Consider the following 23,418-nt stretch of genomic DNA (forward strand, 5'->3'; position numbering starts at 1 on the left):
TATTGTGCGCAACCTGGTGGTACAAACTGGTCACTGTACAGGTGGAGTAAGCTTATGAGATGAGATTTATATATTTTCAAACAAAAACTGAATGTGTTAAAAAAAAATAAAAGGCCACTTGTGGTGTGCAAAGCATGATTAACCATCCACAATGCAGTTATCACAATGTTAAATTTATTCAGCATCTCAATGCATTCAACATAACCTTATCCTGTCAGTCTGTAATCAAACTCCTGCATGATGCACATATTAGAATTGAATTACTGATTAAATAAACTTCTATTGGCTTTCCAGCGTACTCTTGCAGAGGAAAAAATATACAGTGTGAATATGTGATTACAGCACATGTTTAGTAGATAATGATGACTGTCTTGCATTCAGGTGGATTCACTGTCTCGCAGTTTCAAAGCCAGAAGAAGCAGGTTGGACATCTATAATGGAGAAATAACTGTAAGGATAACATCTTATTTCCAAAAATGGTAACATTTGAAGAATCACTAATAGACACTGTCAACCCACAAACTAACCTCTCTGAGATATTTGTCTCTGTCCTCTTCTCTCCAGCCGCTCTGCAGCCAAAGCAGCCGGTCTGCAGTCTGTGGCGTTGTCTGTTCCTGGTTCTTTTGTTGCATCAGTGCCTCCATCAGTCGCTCTGTGACCCCAGCTGTTTCTAAGGGTGTGAGGTAGTCACTGTCATGGTTTGTCTCTTGCAGTTCAGGTAGGCTCTCGATGCTCTTCTTCCCCATCAAGTGACCTAGGGAGTCGGAAGTAACAGGATGCATTAACTGTTCTGGAATAAATGTCGTGGTCTAACATTTGGTTCAAACAACTGCCATGATAATCTGTAATTAAACTGTAAATAAAAATCCTCACTTTCACAAAATTGGAAGCCTGGATCAAACACATTGTATTCAGTATTTCTCTCCCATGAAACATCTTTCTTATCTAAAAGAGGTATGATTAATTACTTTAATGTAATTCAATTTACTGAAATTGATTTATTTTGTGAGCCTGTCTATTACATGAACAAGGTAACGTATGAGTTATTAGAGCTGACACAGAGATGAGACATGCAGGCAAATCACTGCATTAGTCCAATTAATAAATAGGCTAAGTTAACAGTATGATTATTAGTTATATTTGTTGGCATGCATATCAAGGAGTTCTAAATTAGCTTCAAATATTTTATTTTATTATATGATTTGCTCTAAATATTATCGACAAATATGGTGCACATTTACCAAATAAATCAAGCAAATACAGTATTACGTCTAAAAAGATATAATTTTTGATTATCCTTTTTAAAATATAAAGTTTCCCTTACCTACTGCCCAGTGGTTGCCCCGTGGATACATTTTGCCAACGACAGCTGCAGGACTCTCTGAGCAGTACAACACACACGGTATTGTAGCCAGAATAATAAAAAGTGGCCACACCGGTCTGCAAGTCCATAAAAAGCACAAGCACACTCCGCCCATGTTATCAAAGAAAAGGTCAGATCTAAATAGCGGTATTTGAATCCTAAATTGAAGTTATTCAGCTTGATCTTACTTTAGAAAACCTCCACCATAGTCGATATTTTGTTGTGTGAGCCGACGTCGCAGCGGGGTAAATGAGCTCCAGCTGCAGACTTGTTGAAGTTACACTCCCCGATGCCTTTGATAGAAATGACTAATGATGAAAGTTAAATGCCCCTCCTGATGCAAGCTGCACGTCAGCGGGTGTGCCACGGTGGTGAAAAAGTCGTGATGACAATTGATTAACTATAGCATGTAATTATGAGGCTATTGTCGCCATTGTTTGTTCAGAGATTGCTGGTGACTGCGGGAGATGTCAACGTCATTTCACTATGATGGATGGGACTTCTGAGTAATTGCTTCCGTAGGGAAAATATAGGCCAGTATTATATAAGTATTCAGATATTTTACATAAGCAAAAGTAGTAGCCTTATATCATGTAGTAAGTAAGCAAACTGTACATTAAGTTGGCTATCAGGAGTAAAAGTACACATCAGAAATGCCCCTTTCAATAATAATAATAATAATAATAATAATAATAATAATTATTATTATTATTATTATTATTATTAGGCTAAGTTATTATAACGGAACAATCATGTAAAAAGAATTGTAATGTAGAAGGTTGAAGTGGAGCAAATTTTTACTACTTAATATAGCCAACTAGGGCAGTGATATGTTTTAAATGCTATAAGTCTTAAAGTAGCCATATTATGCTCATTTTCAGGTTCATAATTGTAATTTGAGATTGTATCTGAATAGGTTTACATGGTTTCATTTTCAAAAAACACCATATTTTTGTTGTACTGCACATTGCTGCAGCTCCTCTTTTCACACTGTGTTCAGGTCTCTGTTTTAGCTACAGACTGAGACCTCGCACTGCTGTAACATCTTTGTTGTCTGTCGCACATACCGGTAGCTAGGTAAGGATTACATAAGCTAGCTAGCTGTTTCTCCAACTTTGGCCTGTACAAGGCAGGATTAGCCAGGAGACTTCTTCTAAACGAGGGCACACTTCCAACTTTGCGTGGAATACCTGCAGATACAATTTATTTTGTAGATTAGGGTGAATTTGTGTGTGTTGTAGCAGTGTTTTGCCATTAAGAACGAGCTAGCATGCTAACGGTTAGCCCCCTATGCCCCTCGTTTCGGCTAGTGACGTAGAAAGCCGTGCAGATTTTGAACAGCTCACCCGGAGACTGAAGGCAGGACACATTCAGAAACCCGTATCTCACTCAAAACAGCATGGATGTTTTTTTTCAAAGTTTGTATGTGTGTGGAAGCACCAGAGACACAAAATAACACCCGAAATCCCAGAAAAAGTGATTTTTTCATAATATAGGCACTTTAAAGTAAAAAAGTACAGCTGTCAGATAAATCTAGAGGAGTAAAAAGAGTAGGCCTTTGCCACCGAATTAGCATTGCACTTATGAGAAAGTTTTAAAAACACTATCAAAATTGATGCAGCAGAACCAGAGATATCATCTTTATTATTCCACTCATTCTTCTTCCTTGTCAAAACCCTTATGCCAACATTACCCACGATGCATCAACCGCTGACAACTCCGTTTGAGATTTGGGTGTGTTATGCTAGTAGTAGCTAATGTAGCAAGCCTGAAGCAGAGATGAGGAGCGGTTAGCTTTCCAACTCTACACCCCCAGGACTTTTTACATTTTCAAACTTGTAGTTTAACTTGTAGCTTGTAGTTGTTTTCAGCCCCAACTGATGTTGACTCAAGTGACATCATTTGAGGCAGTTGATAAGGCTTTGCGAAGCTCGTCTGTAACCACAAAAGTATAATTTTTTTTATTTAAATTGTTTTACATATGATTCCAACATGAACCATGATTCATGGTTAGTACTTCTCCGCCTGTTGTATGATTATAATATATGTATCAATATATTTTCAGTATCCTGTAGGAGTGTTAAGTCTGAGAAAAAAAACCCTGATGATTAAGAGGTTACAATAGAGACTGTCCTCGCCCGAAAAAGGCTCCCATAGGTTGTTTGTTCAAGCAGCAATTACGACTCATATTAATGTTTATAGTGGTGGCCCCCTCTAGTGGCCACAATCTTTAACAGAAAGCCTGGGTTACAAACTGGGCATTTACCAGGCAGTGAAGGTCCAAAAAAAGATGCTATTGGTTGCACTATGGCTAACAGAGCTTGACTCATACTATGGCATTGTGGTTTAATTTCATCAGGTCTCTTTAATTTTTACCTTCTTTTTTTTTTTTTTTAAATCTGTCTCTTGTGAGACTCCCAACTTTATGGAACTGCAATACTAAATCACTGGATTATCCATTTCAGTACAGTACTTAAAGTACATTTGCTGAGTCACTTTCCACATCTAGGAATGTCACAGTGTATAAATACTCTGTTACACGTGAAAGTTTAACAAGTACAGAAGTAGTAAAAAGTATCAAAAGTACTCATACAGAATGCCCCCTTTCAGAATGTTACATTATTATATATTATGGGATTATATTACTGATGCATTAACATGTTACCAACATTTTGATGTGTTTATTTTAAATCTTAAGATTTAAAATAACTACAAAGCACAGCTGTCATATAGTAAAACATACAATATTTCTCTCTGAAATATAATGGAGTAGTATTAAGTAAGTAGCATAAACCAGTTAGCCAATTACAGTACAAGCTCCTCTAAACTGTAATGAAGTAGCCTACAGTATTAAATGTACCATAGTCTAGATTAACCAATGAATGTTTAATTCAAAGGGTGAGGGGAACCTGCAGATTAGAATCAGAGCAGAACAGAATAAAAAAGCTATGTGATGTAGATTATTCTGAGATCCCAAAAAGTGACTTTATACAACATTTGAAGACATACCTGACCTGTATGCAACACCAGTTTAATTTATTTTTTAATTCTTATATTGTATCTGTATAGTTTATATTTTATTGTGAAGAGCTTTGTGACATTTAATGTGCAGCTACAAATAAGATGTACTCATTTGCAATTTTCTAAACATTGCCTTGTTTTCAGAGCAGGGGAAATGACGCAGAAGTTGCGAAAGAACACAGGTCATGAACGATGATAATTCATATTTTCGCTGCAGACAACACCTGTCGTGTGTTCAGTTACAAGAATCTGACAATGCGGCATATGCCAGCTTGTTATGCGTAGTCCACATCATTTATCGGTACAGTTTATTACAGTGTATTTATCCCCTTGGAAATGTCAACAGTGTGAATTAAGCAGTCCTCAAACACAGTGAGGCGCCTGCGCTTGTGGCGGTGTGAAATTCTCATACTTGACTGATCCCTTTCATGACAGTATTGACAGACAGATTGCTGGAGGAAGAGATCAATGAGGACAGATAAGGAGTCCACACAGGTAAGTAACATTTTGTGTTGAAAAGGTTGGCGGTTTCCTCTGGGTTTTGTCAGGTCAAAAGCCCCACACACATCGCACATGGGGGAGTATCTCTGCCTCGTTACATATCTGCGACCAAGGATGACCTTAACAAAACAGGATGAGTCACTTATAGTCAAAGGGCAGTATCTGGTAGTGCCATCTGAAATATTTGTTGGTTTATTTTTTATGCGAGACAACAAGATCCTGCTGTAGGATCATGCAACAACAAAACATCTTGAGAAATTCCAGGAATATTAAATATGTCACTGAAATAAAACTGCTTTGAGTTATTTTTAAAAAATCATTTATTAACTTATACTGAGAGGCCAAGGAGTTCATAATTATTCACCCTCTCAATTATGAGTTCACCAACAGCCAACAGTCATGTCTGATTGCCATCCCTTGAGCACCTGCACTAGAGACCACTAAAATAATTTAAAACCACACAATTAAACCAGATAAATTATTAGTTAGAAAGTTGGAATAAGCATGACTGACTGTGTCATTCAGTTTTTTTGCATGTGCAAGCTGGTAATTATGAGTTTTGATTGACTCAATAAAAAAAAAAACTATAGTTCTCAATAAATTGGTATCCTCGCTATGCGTAACTTTTTTTTTTTTTAAATCCAGTAAAAGTACTATTAAAAGTAAGAGTGGATAATGCAATAGTACAATAACTCCAACTGTAATATCCTGGTTTACTCTTAATTTCATCTGTTGGCAGTAGAAACAGCAGATGGCACTGTTGGGCGAATTTAGGGAGCACACAGTCAATGTTTTCATGGTGAGTCATGTGTCAATAACTTAAAGTTTATATTACACATGTACGCTATGTATCACATGTTGTTAAAAGCATGAAACTATTGATTTCACTTTATACATTATCTACACTCTATGCTTTATTATCATGTATATAAAACAATAAATTATTGTAATGTTACATGTTTCTTCAGACTTATTTGATTGTATTTCATGTAATAAAGTGAAAAATAAGTGATCTCATCATCAAATCTCTTTTTGAGTTGTGAAAAAAAAAAAATCCCTTTTCTAGTTTCTATTCTTCCTTTTCAAGTGTCACATGATACATTTAGTGTTCTGATGGTGCTGTCTAGACTATAATAATACTGGCTTTATGAAAGCAAAAATGGGCCATTTAAGGAAGGCAGTGACAGAGACTGACAATTCAAATTATCAGTTTGCCATTATGAGGTCTATGCTGGCAGCTGTCCAATCAGAGACATCGGTAGCATTGGGATTAAAAGAAACATATTGCTTTGCTTTCATATAGTTACACAAGTAGCAGACATAATATAAATGACTACTTCTATTGTTTGCAAATTGGTTGTTTTGATAAAGAATGTGCAACTATTCAAGCAACATATTTCCTTGCTGTATCTATTTAATCCGAGAAATCATCTCCGTGCAAATTCCATTTGTTTGCAGGACAGGGTATTCCTCTTATATTTCCCTATTAAGGTTGGAAAACGCAATGTCTGAGTGTATCACACATTCTGTAGCAGCTCACTCCAACTCTTTATCAAAGCTATATGAGTGAAATATTCAAACCCAAGGACTCCATATTTTTTGGATGCAAATATTCTAGGTGTTGTTCATTATTTTACACACATTTCCCCCCAAAATCAACCTTTCAGTATCTCTAGAAACTCCACTAGAACTTAAAATAAAGTTTTGTGGATTTGATCATTGTCTGGGTGACAGCTTAGTGAGGCAGTGGGCTTAAAAAGGTTTTAATTGGTGGTTAAACTGGGGGTCTGGATTCCCCGAAAGGATCAAATACAATGCTGTTAAGCTAAATTATTACTTACTACTGACTTTTTCTAATGCCTCATTTGCACATTTAAACATTGTACTAAGAATTATCTTAATGGAAGTAATCACCTGGCTAAGTTTCATGGCAATATCTCTTCTCTTTGCTGCTTATAGCCGGCATGAATGGAGACAACGTGACGTCGTGACTATGACTCTGTTCGGGGTGGGGGAGCATAGCAACCTCAGCCTCCTCTCCTGCACGGAATCTGTCAGAGGCGGGGGGCACCATGAGGGCCTATTATGATGCACAAATCTAACTGCCTTGCAGTGTATAAATTGCATTTGTGTTGTCTGATGAATACATCTGGCTTGATCCTTTACATAATGAAGGCTAATTAGTTTATGCTGCAGCATTCATGGCTCTTTGATAGGTCTGCCAGATGTATCAAGGACTGGTAGCAGGCCAAAGAGAGACAGCCTTATTCAGCTGAAAGCCTCTCTCTGCAGTCTCCCAGGTAGGTTATGAAATACTTGTTTTGATCCTGTTTGGTTTACCAATTTATCTATCACATGTACTATAATGGGATGCCACCTTTTACGTTTAAATTGCCTTGTTATTGTCGAATATAAAATGTTATTTCTGTCTGTACACTGCTGTGGAATCTACATGAATAATCAAATCATGCTCGTATTGGCATTGTGAAATAGCATGGTAATGAGTTACAATCCTTCATGTGTAGGAGAAAATCATGCCATTACTGTATGTGTTGTCATACCATTTTAGGCTCAAAAGTAGCCATTAATCTCTTATTTCGATATGTGCTTTATATGTATGCATGTAGGTATGTGTCTTGCTGGATTCAAATCAAAGTTTATGACACTTCCATCCTAAATAACGAGAAGCCGACACAAGACTCGTTGACCTTGGCATACATAGTCGGAAAATGGGCAGTTGGACCTAGACCTCCGCTATTTGTGCAATATGTTATAAATATATAATGTTATTGATTCCTGAATACAAATGTGCAGGATCAAGACAAGTTTATCAAGATATCCCCGCGCCAATTGCCTATATGGCTATGCTATGACACAGGCCTAAAAGAACATGTAAAAAATTCAAGCGCCTATTTACTCTTCTCCTGCTCATTTCCTTTTCTTCCTCTCTATCTCCCCCACCTCCCTCTGTCTCCCACTCTCTCTCTTCTTTCTCTGCACCAGCTGCTGCTGCTGCTCCAGAGCCAGAGTGGAGAGTCCCCTCGCCCCCCTGCACAGACAGAGACAAAAGGCCTGATTCGCCTGCTGAACACTGCCCCCTTTCTCTGTCCGTCCCTTCATGCACGGCCGTAGTGGTGGTGGTGGTGGCGGGGGCTTTAGGAGAAAACGAGGCCCGGACTGGGACTAATATCTAGGACTGACCCAGTGAAGGAGAGTGGAAGAGGGGGAGGGGAGGAGGATGATGGGGGCTGGAATGGTTGGGGCTGAGTAAAGGCAGGTGCTGAGGCCTCTACAGGAAGACTTTTTCTCTGAGTGGGAAATTTGACAAGGGTATGCCACATTTACCTTTATATATGCATGAACGTGCATGTTTATGTGTGTCTCTGTGGTGGCATATGTGGGCAGAGGTGGCATGTGTTTGATCGAAATCATGGTGCATGTATAGCTTGTGTGTGCCCATGTCAGATTGTCTGTCCTGGGGTTTTAAACATTACTTATCTGTATATCACAGTGATGGGTGTAATGCTGCTGCGGGCTGCATGAAAGTTTTTAGTTTTAGGAGAGACTACCAGTGTGTCTGGGATGAGAGCACCGGGAGAGAAATAGGCCAAGGTACCAGACTGAGCTTCTACTACCATCATGGTTACCTAAATATGCTTCTTCCTTTCAAAGTGTTAAGTTAAATCTCAGTTGCTGTTATCAGCCACCATTTGTACATTATTTTGTTTTAAATCATGCCTCTTATAACCTATTTTGTTGTTCCCATTGTATGATTTTTCTCATTTTCTTTACTATTGTCCTGTTTTTATATGTCATGGTAACTGTGCTAACCCAAACACCATCTTTTTTGTGCATTTTCTGGACTTATTCTACAGCAGTGCAACCAACCAGAGCAGTTAATCTCCTTTAAACATGTTGCCACCTGTCTATTAAATGTTGTGTTTTTGTTTGACTAAATGTATGACAATATACTGTACATGTAGTTTGGTGAAAAATGTTGCAGTGTTTCCAGGTAGGTGGGCACACTGCTTCTGCCTGTGTGTTTCTGAGGCCGTATTGCAGCGCAGGGCTTTATGTTGGGTGACCGGAACCAGATGAAACCGGTTTGAGGCAGACAGAGGGCTGACAGGAACAATGCCGTCCCTGTGCTCCGGAGGGATAGAGATAGCCCAGGCTACTCCATGGCAGCACTTCACATCTTAGCCACCGGCTACCATGGAACAGGCAGAGACCATGCTCCTACTGTTGCTCGCCGCTGGCTGGATGTCGATGTGCTACGCAACGCGGCTCATAGCGAGGGGGGCAGGGAGATTTGGGAAGGGACGAGGGCAGGGGGACGTGGCTGGTTGGGAGTTCTGTGAATCTGCAGCCTGGAGCCTCCCATACACACACACACACACACACACACACACACACACACACACACACACACACACACACACACAAACACACACACACACACACACACACATACATACATACACACACATACACACACACATGCAAGAGCATGATCTATCTGTCTGTTGTATGTCTGTGGGCTGCTAGTGGTGCAGAGAATAACTAAGGAGGATCCTTACCCAGGACCACCACCACTCACCAGATCCCTGGATGTAACCTGACCCTGTATTCTGGGCCTTTGCATGGTCGGGAAGAAGCAGGACTTTTTTTTCTCCTCCAAGCAGGGTGGGGTGGGTGGCTTTTTGTGGGTTAGTATTGTTGTGACTGTTTGTTGCAGGATGGAAGGAAGAAGGGAAAGGTTTGACTAGTGGCTGGAGAGAGACGGAGGCAAGAGGGTGAGGAGTGGCTGATTCACTTGCATGCTTCCCCCATTGTTGTTTTACATTCACTTTGCTGAGATTTTAGTTTTACATAGATTATGGATTTCAGGTGGTAATGGTGCATGTGTATATTACACTGCTGTTGTTGAGAGGGGTTCTGTGTATTTTTCACATTTGTCTGTTTTTAACCTTAATTTACTTTCTACGTCAGGCTGCTCTGGCTGTCATGGCTGTGACTAGCTGTTCTTTCCACCAGGCCTCTCTCTCTCTGCTGCAGCCTCACAAAGCTCAGCAGCCATTTTTTCCCCTCACTGCATTTCTTACGAGCCCTCTCCCTCCATAACATTTCTCCCTTTGTCTCTGTCATTTTGTTTATGTTTACGTCATTGTTACAACTACCCCATTGTCTGGATTGAACTGAGAATTGTTTTTGGAATTTTTGAAAAGATGAGGCTACAAGATATAGGTCTGTGTGTGTGGGTGCAGATGTGTTTGACCAAGCATTTGGATCAAAGAGCAGTACTGGTTTAACTGCACGCACTGTACAAGCAGATCAGCAGCTGTGCCTTTTGTCCCCAACACCCATAATAAATACAGACAGTGCATTTCAGTCCCATCATATCTTATTTTCAGTGCTCACTATTAGAAAAATAAAGACGGCTTGGTTCTGAAGAGTTATAACCCACTGAAAGTTAAGTTTTTCTGATGTTGAATAACATTGTATAAGACCTTTTGCTTAAAGAATTCACCTACAAAACATGTTTATGAACATTGCTTATTTTCGATAAATAAACGTGTTTGCTTGAGTGACCATCCTTACATCTTTTCCATTACCGTATCAGAAGTCTTTCCCTGTCATCATGTTCATATTTACATATTTCATTCAGCTTAAGTATTGTTTAGAAGTTTTATTCACCCCTAAAACCAGCTGATTGCCAGTCTACTGATCACTGAGGACTCAGGAAAATTATTGAAAGGAAAACTTTTAAAAGTACTAATCGTCTATATTGTATCAATTACTTGGACCAGATTTATAATCCTCCTGATTATAGATCAGAATATATAGTATATTCAAAAAGAGGAACTTTCTGATGCATCTCTAGTCCATTGAGAACTGGAATTGGAAGCTTTTCAAGAAAAGCAAAGTGGATTACATTAGCACACTGGTATACTGTTTTTCTCCCTATGTCATTTGTTTAATTATAGCAATCCTGACCGTGTATTGATTGAAGAGGAAAATGTTTTGCTAAGTACCCACATTTAATATAATCAAAATGTCAAATCTACCCCCCGTGCTGACCAGTAAGTGGTTCCCTGGTGTTTCTGAAACGGCTCAATAAAGTTACCCAACGTAAGGACAAATGAGTCATACATAAGACTAATTATACGCCACTAATTTTTTCAGAAGAGCTTTGCATCAGTGTGGTGCACAGACTGAATTGAAGAGGTAGCAGGAGAGAACCATAGCTCAGTCTGCTAATGTATTAAGTAAACATCAAGCACCAGAAAGCAGTGACTAAGTAATAGTTAACATGGTATTTTATAATCTGTACTATATGTGGACACTGGTGCACGATGTGGTCAAAAATGAATGATGAACTCATACAAGCTTGGAATATGTGTAATATCACACTATTAATAACATGAATTTGTTCTTTCATGCAGTATATAGCTAGGACCTTTCCCATTTACAGTAAACATGAGACCACTTTCAAGAACTCAAGTAATGCCATTGTCTGTTATATTTTTTAACTATAAAATGGATGAAAATTATTTTTACGAATAGTACACATTTTTATTGCATTGTGCTTCAGTTTTTTTTCCAGAAACCAACAGTGCAGGGCTGAAAACAGTTAATTGTTCTTTTATGAATAGCCACAGGAAATCAGTATGTGATATTCTCAACTAGTGAATAAATGATTTTAACAGCTATTTTTAGAATGTCTTGAGCAGCTGCTTCCATTACAGTCAACAATCGACAGTCTAGTAAATGTGAAGGACACTATAAATAATTTATACTGACTGGAATATGTACATCCACCCTCCATGCCAAAAATTCCATTAAATCATTACCTTTGAAGAACTATTGTGTTTGTTGTATTTCCTTTACTGGCTAAGTATATATACTTTTCTCACCCACAATTTATGATTTTTTTTCAAGGAATACAGATTTTTGCATTGCTGACTTCATTTGCCAACGTCACACCCCAACTTGATCAAAACTGAAAAGCAGAGACACTCATGAACAGGATCATATTACAGTGGCCTTAGTCTTCACTGCAAAATATCACCAATTTATCACTTTTAACCTAGTCAAATTCTAGTCTTAATATGAATTGATTGGTTACTTCCAATTACGATAACAACAGATCTCATTTGGGACTAATGGATTTAGGATGATGTTAGTATAACTGAAAATTCATGTCTACAAGAATATGAACCTTTCTATTATGTTATCTATGATCTATGGATATTATTGGCTTTTAGATTACACAAGCCTAAAACCAAAATATCAGCTTCACACACGCCAATTAATAATCTAATAAACAGATTGCCATGAATAGACTAGGAACATTCAACACCAGAACACAAGGGATCAACTGTAATAGTACACAGTGTTGATCTTTGATCTGCTATGCTGATTTTTGGCAAAGATAAATGAGTAAAACCATTATTCCCCTTTCACTATCACATACAAGACAGCATGTTGCAGCAACAGTAGTCTATATCCACGACGTTCCACTTCTGGGATTGCTCCGGTGCCGCCGGAAATTCCGCCGAATGTAACTCTTTTCGGCTGGATGTCCGTTACCTTCTGCTTTCTTTGTGTTGTAATTTTAAACTCTGGTGGATTTATGAGGACTATGGTTAACTGCTCCTCAGATCTCTGCAGGGTGAATCCAGACAGCTAGCTAGACATTCTGTTGAATCTGAATTTTCTGTTGCATGACTAAAACAACCTTTGAAGGTACGCGTTCCACCAATACAAGTTCCTTCCCGAGGCTATTTAGTAGCGGCACCGTGGCTCTGTCCAGCGCTTAGCACCGCCCAAGACAATTGTGATTGGTTTAAAGAAATGCCAATAAACCAGAGCACGTTTTTTCCCAGAGTGCTGTGTGGACTAGCCAGACCCTCCTCCGCTGGGCTGTGGATGAAGGTCTGGCAATGCGAGACTACAGCAACAGTAATAAGAATGTGATTACATTCAATTCTGTTTTTCTGTTACATTAACCAGATACAAACAACTGAAACACAGACAGTAAAAAGACATTCATTGCAAAATGTGATAACTTATAGGATGTTGATGAACTCGTATCATTAGATATAGTTAAAAAACATAAACATGGCTTACATTGCTCATTACTCTACCATTTCATCTGTGTTCCCCAGGTGATCCCCTCATCAGAATAGGAGCAGGACCATGGGAGATATGAAAACGCCAGACTTCGATGACCTGCTGGCGGCCTTCGACATCCCCGACATGGTGGATCCTAAAGCTGCTATTGAATCTGGCCCCAACAATGACCATGATGGACAGGTCAAGCAACCTAGTGGTCGGGTGACTACCAATGAAGACGAGTCCCACAACCCCTCAACAGGACAAGACATTGGCGTTAGTGTCATTGTCAAGAACATCCAAAATACAGACACTAGTAAGCATGGTGAAATCATATCAGAGGACGATGGTCATTTACACCCCCAACCCCATTCTGGTGGCACTGGAAATGGACTTCATAATGGCTTCTTGAAGAATGGATGGATAGCTCCCAGGGAGAAAGAACTGCCAGTTAACAACCAATCACCTACCTTCAATCAGTTCAGCCCCATTTCCAGTGCTGAAGAGTTTGATGATGATGATAAAATTGAGGTAGATGACCCCATGGACAAACAGGGAGGTCAGTCATTCTTTAGATCCACTATTGGGACAGAGGACCAGAATCCCAAATATTCTGTATCAGTTGACAATGTTTCTCAGCCCAGAGCAAACCAAGACCAAATCCCTGATCAATACAAGAACACAGATGGCACTCTGGGAGGTTCAAAGTCTAATGAGCCCCCTCAATCAAGTTTACATGAAGGTGAACATCTAAAGGAAACTGTACCCAAGTCTCAAGGTCTGGAGTGCAATGAAGCTGAAGAGCCAATGGGACTTGTAAATGTGTCCAGTATGTCTCAAGTCAAAGCCAAGTCCTCTGCAAAACTTTCATCTTGTATAGCAGCCATTGCAGCCCTGAGTGCCAAAAAGGCTTGTGCTACAGACTTGGGTATTTTGGATTCTCCTACAACACAAAAAGAAGCCACCCCGATTAATAAAAATCCCAGAGCTCCAGAGAAGCCACACGAGCAGGAGTCAGCCCTAGAATTTGCAAAAAGGCTACTAACAAAACAACCAGACAGTCCCTCTAGTGTCATCAGTGAGGGTAGCAGCAAAGATTCCCCTGCCTCAAGCACAGACACCCCGGTCATCCCAAAAGTCAGGATCAAAACAATCAAGACGTCTTCCGGCCAGATCAAGCGTACTGTCACCCGAGTTGTACCAGAGTTTGATCCTGAAGGTCTGAAAAAAGATGAGAATAGCCTTCTTGTCATTGCAACCACTAGTGCAAATTCCTCATCTCCTACCACAGTATTAGCCACCACTGGAGGCCCTTCAATTGAAATAGCCAAGCAAATGACTATTAAACCAGTGGCGACAGCTTTTCTGCCTGTCTCAGCAGTCAAGACAGCCGGTTCCAAGGTCATCAACCTGAAGTTAGCTAACAACACCACAGTCAAAGCAACAGTCATCCCCGCTGTGTCAGTACAGAGTGCCAGCAGTGCCATCTTGAAAGCTGCTAATGCCATCCAGCAACAGACTGTCATGGTACCTGCCTCCAGTCTGGCTAATTCCAAACTTGTGCCAAAGACTGTCCATTTTAGTAAGCTCAATCTTCAGCCTCAGACTGTATCCTCTGCTGTCTGTGATCTCAAACAAGCCCTGTCCTCCTCAAGACATCCACAGCAAGTCAAACAGCAGACAATTCTGGCTGGCCGGACCTCAAAGAAAGGCTCTAGGATTCAAGTGTTCACCAGCTCTCAAAGCTCTGTAGTGGATGCCTTCAATAAAGTCCTGAGTAGCATAAATCCTGTCCCTGTGTATGTCCCAAACCTCTCTCCGCCAACCTCAGCTTGTATCTCGCTACCCTCACGTGGCTACAAGTGCCTGGAATGTGGAGATTCATTTGCTCTTGAGAGAAGCTTGACACATCACTATGAACGTCGTAGTGTGCGGATCGAGGTCACCTGTAACCACTGTGCCAAAAGTCTAGTGTTCTACAACAAATGCAGCCTCTTGTCTCATGCCAGGGGCCACAAGGACAAAGGGGTTGTCATGCAGTGCTCACATCTAATCCTAAAACCCATCCCTGCAGATCAGATGATAACCACATCACCCTCATCAGGCCCACCCAGCATTACTGGCACCACTCCCACCCCCCAAGCACAAACATCGACAAGTCAAATATCAGGGAGAGTTGCTGGTGGAGGGTCCCAAAGTACAGTGATTTCAGCTCCATGCAGTGCTTCTCTTGTGGCAGCCATGCCATTAGAGTATGATGCATTGAAGCTCTGCAGGCACAGTCTAAAGTGCTTGGAGTGTAACAAAATGTTTCAGGATGACAGCTCGCTAGCTATGCACTACCAACAGGCACTAGAGTCCAGTGGGCAGGTGTGTGTTTTTCAATTGTGAACTGCTACTTAATATGGTTCAATTTAATTAATCAGCCTTTTAGTGTTTTAGTGGTGGAAGAAGCTATTTTGGGGAGGATCTGGTTCCCATTCATTTTTCCCATAGACAATGGTATGTGACTCACATTTGGAGCAAAACTACAGCTTGGATCCACATGAAACATTAAAAGAAGTATCATTTATTCAAAGATAACCCCTCAAATTATGGGTGCAATCATTTCAGTGCCATGATAAAATGCAATTGATGATTTTCTTAATCTCCTCTTTTTTTAGAAAACATGCTCCATCTGCCAAATGCTTCTCCCAAATCAGTGCAGCTTTCTGTCACACCAGCGAATCCACCAACACAAGTCTCCTTACATCTGCCCTGAGTGTGGTGCCAGCTGCCGATCGCTCCACTTCCAATCACATGTCACCAAGAACTGCCTGCATTACACCCGTAGAGTCGGCTACCGGTCAGTCTACCTTAACTAAAATCATAATATTATTTATTTGCATTTTAGTCTTGTGCTCAGATGTAGTTTTTCAACTTTAATTTCCAAACTATTTCTTCTGTTAAGACCCTAATATTTTTGTATAGTCAAATCTGACCTTTGAGCAGTGTTCCTCCTTTCTAAATCTAAGTACAATGTCATTTCTAATTACAGTTATTGGCCTCAACTTGACAATCTCATATTACTGAAAGGGGTATTATTCACTATGAAACTTATTGGGACATTTATTTTGTGGAGTCACCGAAGATACAAGCCATTAAAACTGAAAACACAGTATCTGACCAATAGTTCAATTATGAGTCTGGTCTATCAAAATGTTGTAAATTTAACATCTTGTCTCAAAGTTAAAATCTGCATTGTTATACTATAAACTTAGCACAAAAAGTAAGGAAATTTGTGTTTGGTAGATTATTTCTCTGTGGTAACAATGCTTTTTGGTAATAAATCTTATACTGTTGGAAAGCCTGTTTAGTTCCCTTTCAAATGGTGGTCCATTTGTAAGAAACATGCATTTGTGGGATGAGCAGCAGCGCTGAGTATGTGGGTTGCGCCCATGAAAAATTTGCCAAATCCTCTCTGCCAATGCCAAACAGCTTATTCTTTTAGCATTTGTCGCAAGTCAGCCAACGTGGTTGTGTTGGTCACTCTGGCACGAACAGCCAAAAGTGTTCAATGGGGTTGAGGTCAGGACTGATGGTTGAAGAATGGGATGCCATCCCACAGCAGTGTGTGACCAGACTGGTGACCAGCATGAGGAGGTGCCAGGCTGTTGTGGCCGTGTATGGTTCTTCCACACGCTACCGAGGCTCCTGTTTGTGAAATTAATAAAATGTTCAATTGCCAATATGCCTTGTTTCTTCAAACTTCAATCATCCAATCCACCAAACACCAAACGAGTAAATGGCAGAATAAGCTGTTTGGCATTGGCAGAGAAGATTTGGCAAATTTTTCATGGGCGCAACCCACATACTCAGCGCTGCTGCTCATCCCACAAATGCATGTTTCTTACAAATGGGGCACCATTTGAAAGGGAACTAAAGAGGCTTTCCAACGGTACAAGATTTATTGCCAAAAAGCATTGTTACCACAGAGAAATAATCTACCAAACACAAATGTCCTTACTTTTTGTGCTAAGTTTATTTGCATTGCTGCCTGGTAATGATATTTTCACGGCAATACGGTTTCTTGCAGAGTTAGATGAGACAATTGATACGAGAGAGATATCAATCTTCCAATCTAACTCTCAACCAGGAAGTGAATATGCATATTTCCAAAGAAAAGTCTGTGTCCTGTACTGATCAGCCCGCTAAGGCTCACCAATTAAACAAATTAAAAAAAAGACTAGAACATTTTAAACTTAAACATTTTAAGACTTAAATTAGAAACACCAAAGTGCTTTTCTCCGAGAAATGAGTTAAACTGCCTTTTTCTTATTTTAATCTGTCTTTTGCTAACTCTTATTTGTTCTCCCTCCAGCTGTATCCACTGTAGTGTGATATTCGCTGATGTAGCAACTCTAAAATCCCACATCCAGAGTTCTCACTGTGAGATCTTCTATAAATGTCCTTTCTGCCCCATGGCCTTCAAGTCTGCGCCTGCAACCCAATCCCATGCGAACACACAGCATCCAGGAATAAAGGCAGGAGAGCCCAAGTAGGTCAAAATCACTACATTACATTTTGATGTACACAAAATTTAATTCAATGCCAAATTAAATCTAATATATACATTATTTAAATACAAACAGTAAGCAGTACACACACAGTAGACTAGATTTTTCCTCAAAGAATTGTCAAAACACATATACACGCTCTTCCTTTCACACAGGCACACACCAATATAACCTAATACCCACGTCCAATTCATTTTTCAAAGGAAAATCATCCTCGCTGCTTCATCGGTAGCAAGATTTGGGGGTTTTAGACATGGTGGCTTTGGTTTGTTTTTTCCACATGGTAACCTTTCACTGACTTGCATACTGTCCATCATCAGCACTACTGATGATGTGGGTGCTTAGGAGCAGGTGTTTTTGTACCATTGTTTGGGTTTGTGCCTGGTTGTGCCCCAAGCTTAAAGCTTAATGTGAAACATTATTCAGAGTACTAAAGCATCTATTTCAGTATGTTTAATTATTTGATATCACAATGTAAAACTATCCAATAGGTTTGTTAAGAGATAGACATTAGCTGCAAGAATACAACTGCAACTGAATGTTTGATAGCTTCATGTTAAACATTTGCGACACTAACAGCTTTCTTTCCTATTTTGCAGTGAACTTAGTGCTTTTTTGAGGATGATTTGTTTTGTCTTACAGGGTGATCTATAAGTGTTCCATGTGTGATACCGTGTTCACTTTGCAGTCCCTGCTCTACACGCACTTCGACCAGCACATCGTAAATCATAAAGTTTCAGTTTTCAAATGCCCCGACTGCTCCATGCACTATGCACAGAAACAGCTCATGTTGGACCATATCAAGGTGGGCATAAAAAGCAATTATTTGAGGCATGCTTTAAAATAATATCCACTTTTTTATGTGTATATATGAGTCTGTTTTTTTAACTTCTAATTAACTCTAAAATCACACCTCATGCTGTGGGTTCATGAATAGGTATAGCACAGTATTATCTTTAAATTTGTAAGGCAAATTATATGAGTACTACTAATTAGTTTAGTCTAGAAATGTTTCACATACCAGTGCTTTATAAATCTTTCGTTATCATTCATTCTGGATGTGTGGACCCTTTCCAGGCCATCCATGGAACCCTGAAGACCATCGAGGGTCCACCAAACTTGGGCATACACCTCCCCCTCAGCACCAAGCCCACTAATTCTAATAGTGCCAACAGCAACAGCCCTAGTAATAATAATAATAAAAAAGATGGAGGAAATGTCAGTGGTCAAGACAAGGGAGAAAAGAGGCGTTCACCTTCACCTATGAAGAAAACAAACAGTAACTGCTCAGCGGATCTCAAGAACCCTCCCGGCTCAGGATATACATGTAGAGACTGCAGTGGCCTCTTCAGTTCCAGGGAGGACTTTGTGGCTCACATGAGGCGCGAACATGGCAAGGTGAATGTTTGAAACCATTCTCATAAGGAAGTTTCCGATAATTATTTGAGATTCTGCTTAGGGATGGTAAGAGAAACAAATTTAGAGAGATGATACTGTAAGTCCAACAGCAGTGGAAGAAGTATTCAAGGTTGAAGATTCTTTGTTATGTGCACAACAATAACAGGAGTAGTCGTTGGAAAAGAAAATCTTAGGCCTCACTGAAATGTAGTGAAAGTATCAAAGGTATACTACATACATACTCAATGCAGAACAATGTCTACTATTGTACATTGTATTATTAGCATACAGTATGAACGATTTTATATAAGGCTGCAACTGATTGTTTTCATTATTGATAATTATGTGGATTATTTTCTTTATTAATCAATCTTTTGATTGTTTGGTGTGTAAAACTTCAGAAAATAGTGAGAAATGCCAACACAATTACCCAGAGCCCGAAGTAAAACCTTCACAATGCTTTTGACTAGCTATTGGACAAACTAAAACAAATAAGTCATAATTAAAATAATTAAGTTTTTTTTTTTAATAGTTTCTCAATTAATCTTCTGTCAATTAACTAATTTATCAACTATGTTGTTCAGCTCTAATTGTATACACTGTTGGATAGAATAATATGACAAAACATATTTCAGGGAATCTTCATGCGTTTTGAATGTAAAATTTTAATTTGTAAAGTAATTTGTAGCTGTAACTGTCAAATAATTGTAATGGAGTAAAAAGTACAATATTCCCCTCTAAAATGCAGTGAAATAGAAGTTTAAGTAAAGTACAAGTACCTCAAATGTGTACTTAGGTATAATACTTGAATAAATGTCCTCAATTACATTCCACCACAAGTCACACTAGAGTAGAAACATGATCGATAACTGCCTATATTTTAAAAAGTTATCATGCATTCTCCATATATTGCAGATACTGAAGAAACACCCATGTCGGCAGTGCGACAAGTCATTCAGTTCCTCCCACAGTCTTTGCCGACACAACCGTCTCAAACACAAGGGACTGCGGAAGGTCTACACCTGCCCGTGAGTACACCCACCCACTGTGTTTTTGACAACAAGTCCAAATTTAACGACAAAATACGTTGTTGGTCCATCATCCCCTCCAGAACGACACATACGAGCGTTTTGTGATCTGACATTATGATTAAGTTTTGGCTGGGTTTAGGCACAAAACCCACTTGGTTAGGGAAAGATTATGGTTTGGATTAAAACTATACTACTACTACTACTACTATAACTACAGGTTAAAGTTAGAAGATGTTGGTCATCATGGTTACCACAATAACGACTTGGATCAGTTAGCAAACAACTGTTGTAATGATTACAAGAAATCAATGATCCGTATGAAAACGGAAATTAATAGCTGTCTCCTGTGTTGTCCAACATTTTGTTGACCCATTCATCCACCCTGACTTCTTTGTGGCTCCATAGTAATGTCAGACTACTTTTTCTCAACACAGGCAGACAGACAGGGATTGTCACTTACACATAGTTTTGTCCATTAGCTTAAACATCTCAATGCTCGTTTTTCTGATGAGGACAGTCTCGTTTTTTCGGAGGCGGAAGAGAAGGTGATTGGCTCTAGAGTATCATGAACAAATGAGCCAATAATCAATAAGGAGCCACGCGTAGTTGTTGTCAAATTTCAAGAGGCACACATTGGGTCGATGCAGCAGCCTAAATGACGTAATTGGGGAGGTATAGGGGTGTGAGCACAAGTTCGCAAAGTCCGGTGCAATAACCATGCTTTACCTTGCTTCCACAGTACAATTCAAAATGAAAATACTAATAATGAAAATACAAGCAAATTGTGGGGAAAGCAAGAATCAGCTTGTGAGGGGTTATCATTTTTATTTTCTTGTACTTTGATAGGCACTGCCCAGCTCTCAGTCAACCATTCACTAAAAGAGTGCTGCTGGATCAGCACATTCATCTAATGCATAAAGTCAAAGACCCAGAGAGGAAGGCGGTCAACTCTGATAATATCGAGGCTTTACCTGACAAAGAAACGGTACTGTGGCACACATTTTTACTTTACAAGTGATTTCCATCGTTCTGTCATTCCTAACTCATCGTTTTAATCTCCTCCACAGACCCTCAGCCCCAAAAGGAAGCCAGAAGAGGATGAGGGGTCTCCGGGATTGAACTGCAGGGGCTCTGACTCACAGCCTTTGAAGAGGCTCAAGGTGAACATCCTTAAAGTTCACAAGTGTGCCGTCTGTGGCTTCACCACTGAGGACATTGGGGCTTTCCATGAGCACATTCCCCAGCACAAGTCCGATGGCTCGTCCTACCAGTGTCAGGAGTGCGGCCTGTGCTACACATCCCACCGCTCACTGGCCCGACACCTTTTTATCATCCATCGGCTGAAGGAGCCGCAGAGCCTCGCCCGATACAACGCACGGGGCAAGGACGACGATGAGAGTCAGAGAGAGAACCAGCTGGATGACGGGACACCAAATACCAAATGCAAAGTGTGCGGGAAGATGTTTGAAACGGAGGGAAACCTGAATACCCACATGAGGACACATGGGATGGCATTCATAAAGTCTAAGAGACTGAGCACTGCTGAGAAGTGACACTTTTAAACCATTCCATTTAAAGCACTGTAGTTTAAAACTTAGACAGTTTGTTAGCGTGCTGCAGACAACCTTCAGTATATTACAGTATGCTGTATATACACAATGTACATGCAAGGTACTACAGTATGTATACAGTATACACACACACAGGTATTATATATATATATATATATATATATATATATATATATATATATATATATATGTGTGTGTATATATATATATATATATATGTGTGTATGTCATAGTCACTTTGTGTCTTTAAGTAAATTGAACCAGAGTTTTTGTACACACATAGATGTTTCTATAGGCTTTGAATATATCTTTTTTATAGAAAGAGCTTTTTAATTTTAAACAGTTTCCATTGTTCTCACTAGGGCTAGATCATGTATGGATATATTGTTGTAATGGGATTAATCCTCATACAGTCAGCAGTGTTCTGAATTTGCAATGCTGCTAATGTCAAATGAATGTCTGAAAGAACAATATACATATATAAAACTTTTGGGAGCCTCACGTTTCCCCAGTACAGTACATATTTTCCCCAGCTAAGGTCTTTTTTAATTTCATGGATAACTTGCCTAATATTTCTTTCTGAGCTCTCCTCAGCTTCTACAATGGTCTGGTCTCCTCCTAATACATCCTGAAACTATTGATCCTAAAACAAAATCTCTGCATTCATTTTGAGATGAAATGAAGTGAAAAATCAGAAGATATCAGACAAAGGCAAAGCCTGTTTTCAGCTGCAGCTTCATACCACTGTGTCAAATTATTATTTACATATCAAATACATACACAACATTTTTTTACATCAGAAACAGGATCTTTTAAAGACAAATATATGGGCCAAATTTGTGTGTTATATGGCAGTTCTTTACAAGTCACAGTAAAGGTTTACCTAAATATTTAAAATAAGATAAAAAGCACTTGCCTTTCTTTTAACAGCAGCCTTCTTTACATCATAACTAATGTCATTGTTGTCATGTTTTAAGTTTCTCTCTTGTTTCTTCAGTTTGTAGTTCTTTGGTTTAATTAATGTGAAATCATGAGTGTTCATTGACAGGAATAACTGGGAAAATCTAACCTGAAGAAAGTGTAAACTTGGAAACTGAAGTATTGATACAAGACAACCAGATCAATTAAATGAAAAATAACTGAAAGTTGTAAGAATCACAATATTGTTTTCCATTGCTTTCTTTGTACCAAGCATTTAAAAAAAAAAAACAGACTCTTTTCTACTCTGACAATAAGACTTTAACTGTCCAGCGCTGTAAAACTGCATGTAAGAAGCAGTCTGTGAATTGTTTGTTGATTAGAATGTATCTTGCTGCTGCTGTTTTAGACATTTCTGATGCCTGTGTACAAATCTGTTCTTTATGTCAATAAATGAAGTCACCTTCTAGCGGCAAGATCTGATGTCGACTGCACATGAGACATCAGTTCTTCTCTGTGGAAATATATCAGAAATCCGCTTGTGATCATTCATACTCATGCTTGTATTAGTGCCGTATACAGAGCTAAAGGGAGAGTGAATATTCAATCAACATTTGTCAGGCCACCTAAACCATGATTCTAAATGAATGAAAAATATGCAACTGTCTTGCCATATGAACTTTACCAAATCAACAACAACAAAAAAATCTATTAATGCCAGTTTAACCAAAGTGTGGTACTTCTGTGTGGTAAGAATGTAACACTTCCTTGACTCCAAAACAAACGGACATGTGGGCATGATCCAAAGTTAAATCACGTTACCTTCACAGCAAAATAATTTAGTATTTTAATGTAATTTCTAGGAAACTGTTATTTAGTCACTGTGTGTCAACAGGAACAGTTACTTTGTGAATGTTTTCACTCCACCAAAACTTCTAGCT

General features: G+C 39.3%; 2 protein-coding genes across 3 annotated transcripts; one reads left to right on the forward strand and one right to left on the reverse strand.

Moving 5' to 3' along the window:
- Positions 1-157: 157 nt before the first annotated feature.
- Positions 158-1,575, reverse strand: LOC116063018 (gastrin-releasing peptide). The gene is made up of 3 exons (XM_031317864.2): positions 1,325-1,575; positions 528-754; positions 158-431 (listed from the first exon to the last, which is right to left on the reverse strand). Exons 1-3 carry the CDS (start codon positions 1,476-1,478, stop codon positions 378-380), a joined length of 435 nt encoding a protein of 144 aa, XP_031173724.1. The 5' UTR covers positions 1,479-1,575; the 3' UTR covers positions 158-377.
- Positions 1,576-6,848: 5,273 nt separating this feature from the next.
- znf532 (zinc finger protein 532) lies at positions 6,849-23,004 on the forward strand. Of its 2 annotated transcripts, XM_035991466.1 has the most exons (11): positions 6,849-7,185; positions 7,889-8,215; positions 13,057-15,373; positions 15,667-15,848; positions 17,364-17,540; positions 18,202-18,364; positions 18,637-18,957; positions 19,873-19,985; positions 20,835-20,973; positions 21,056-21,697; positions 21,783-23,004. In XM_035991466.1, the coding sequence occupies exons 3-10, from the start codon at positions 13,088-13,090 to the stop codon at positions 21,539-21,541; spliced, it is 3,867 nt and encodes a 1,288-aa protein (XP_035847359.1). In that variant the 5' UTR covers positions 6,849-7,185; positions 7,889-8,215; positions 13,057-13,087; the 3' UTR covers positions 21,542-21,697; positions 21,783-23,004. The 2 variants fall into 2 exon arrangements, with proteins under 2 accessions (XP_035847359.1, XP_035847358.1); XM_035991465.1 differs by lacking the exons at positions 6,849-7,185; positions 7,889-8,215 and adding an exon at positions 9,321-9,681.
- The last annotated feature ends 414 nt before the right edge of the window (positions 23,005-23,418 follow it).

The sequence above is a fragment of the Sander lucioperca genome, chromosome 14 (assembly GCF_008315115.2).
Source record: "Sander lucioperca isolate FBNREF2018 chromosome 14, SLUC_FBN_1.2, whole genome shotgun sequence".
Classification (NCBI taxonomy): Eukaryota; Metazoa; Chordata; class Actinopteri; order Perciformes; family Percidae; genus Sander; species Sander lucioperca.

Coding starts and splice junctions, on each gene's coding strand:
- LOC116063018 (XM_031317864.2), bottom strand. CDS start 1,478: ATGGGCGGAGTGTGCTTGTGCTTTTTATGGACTTGCAGACCGGTGTGG. Junction 755..1,324: donor GGGCAACCACTGGGCAGTAG/GTAAGGGAAACT, acceptor CCGACTCCCTAG/GTCACTTGATGGGGAAGAAG. Junction 432..527: donor GAGACAAATATCTCAGAGAG/GTTAGTTTGTGG, acceptor TCTCCATTATAG/ATGTCCAACCTGCTTCTTCT.
- znf532 (XM_035991466.1), top strand. CDS start 13,088: ATGGGAGATATGAAAACGCCAGACTTCGATGACCTGCTGGCGGCCTTC. Junction 15,849..17,363: donor ACCCGTAGAGTCGGCTACCG/GTCAGTCTACCT, acceptor TTCTCCCTCCAG/CTGTATCCACTGTAGTGTGA. Junction 20,974..21,055: donor CTTTACCTGACAAAGAAACG/GTACTGTGGCAC, acceptor TCTCCTCCACAG/ACCCTCAGCCCCAAAAGGAA.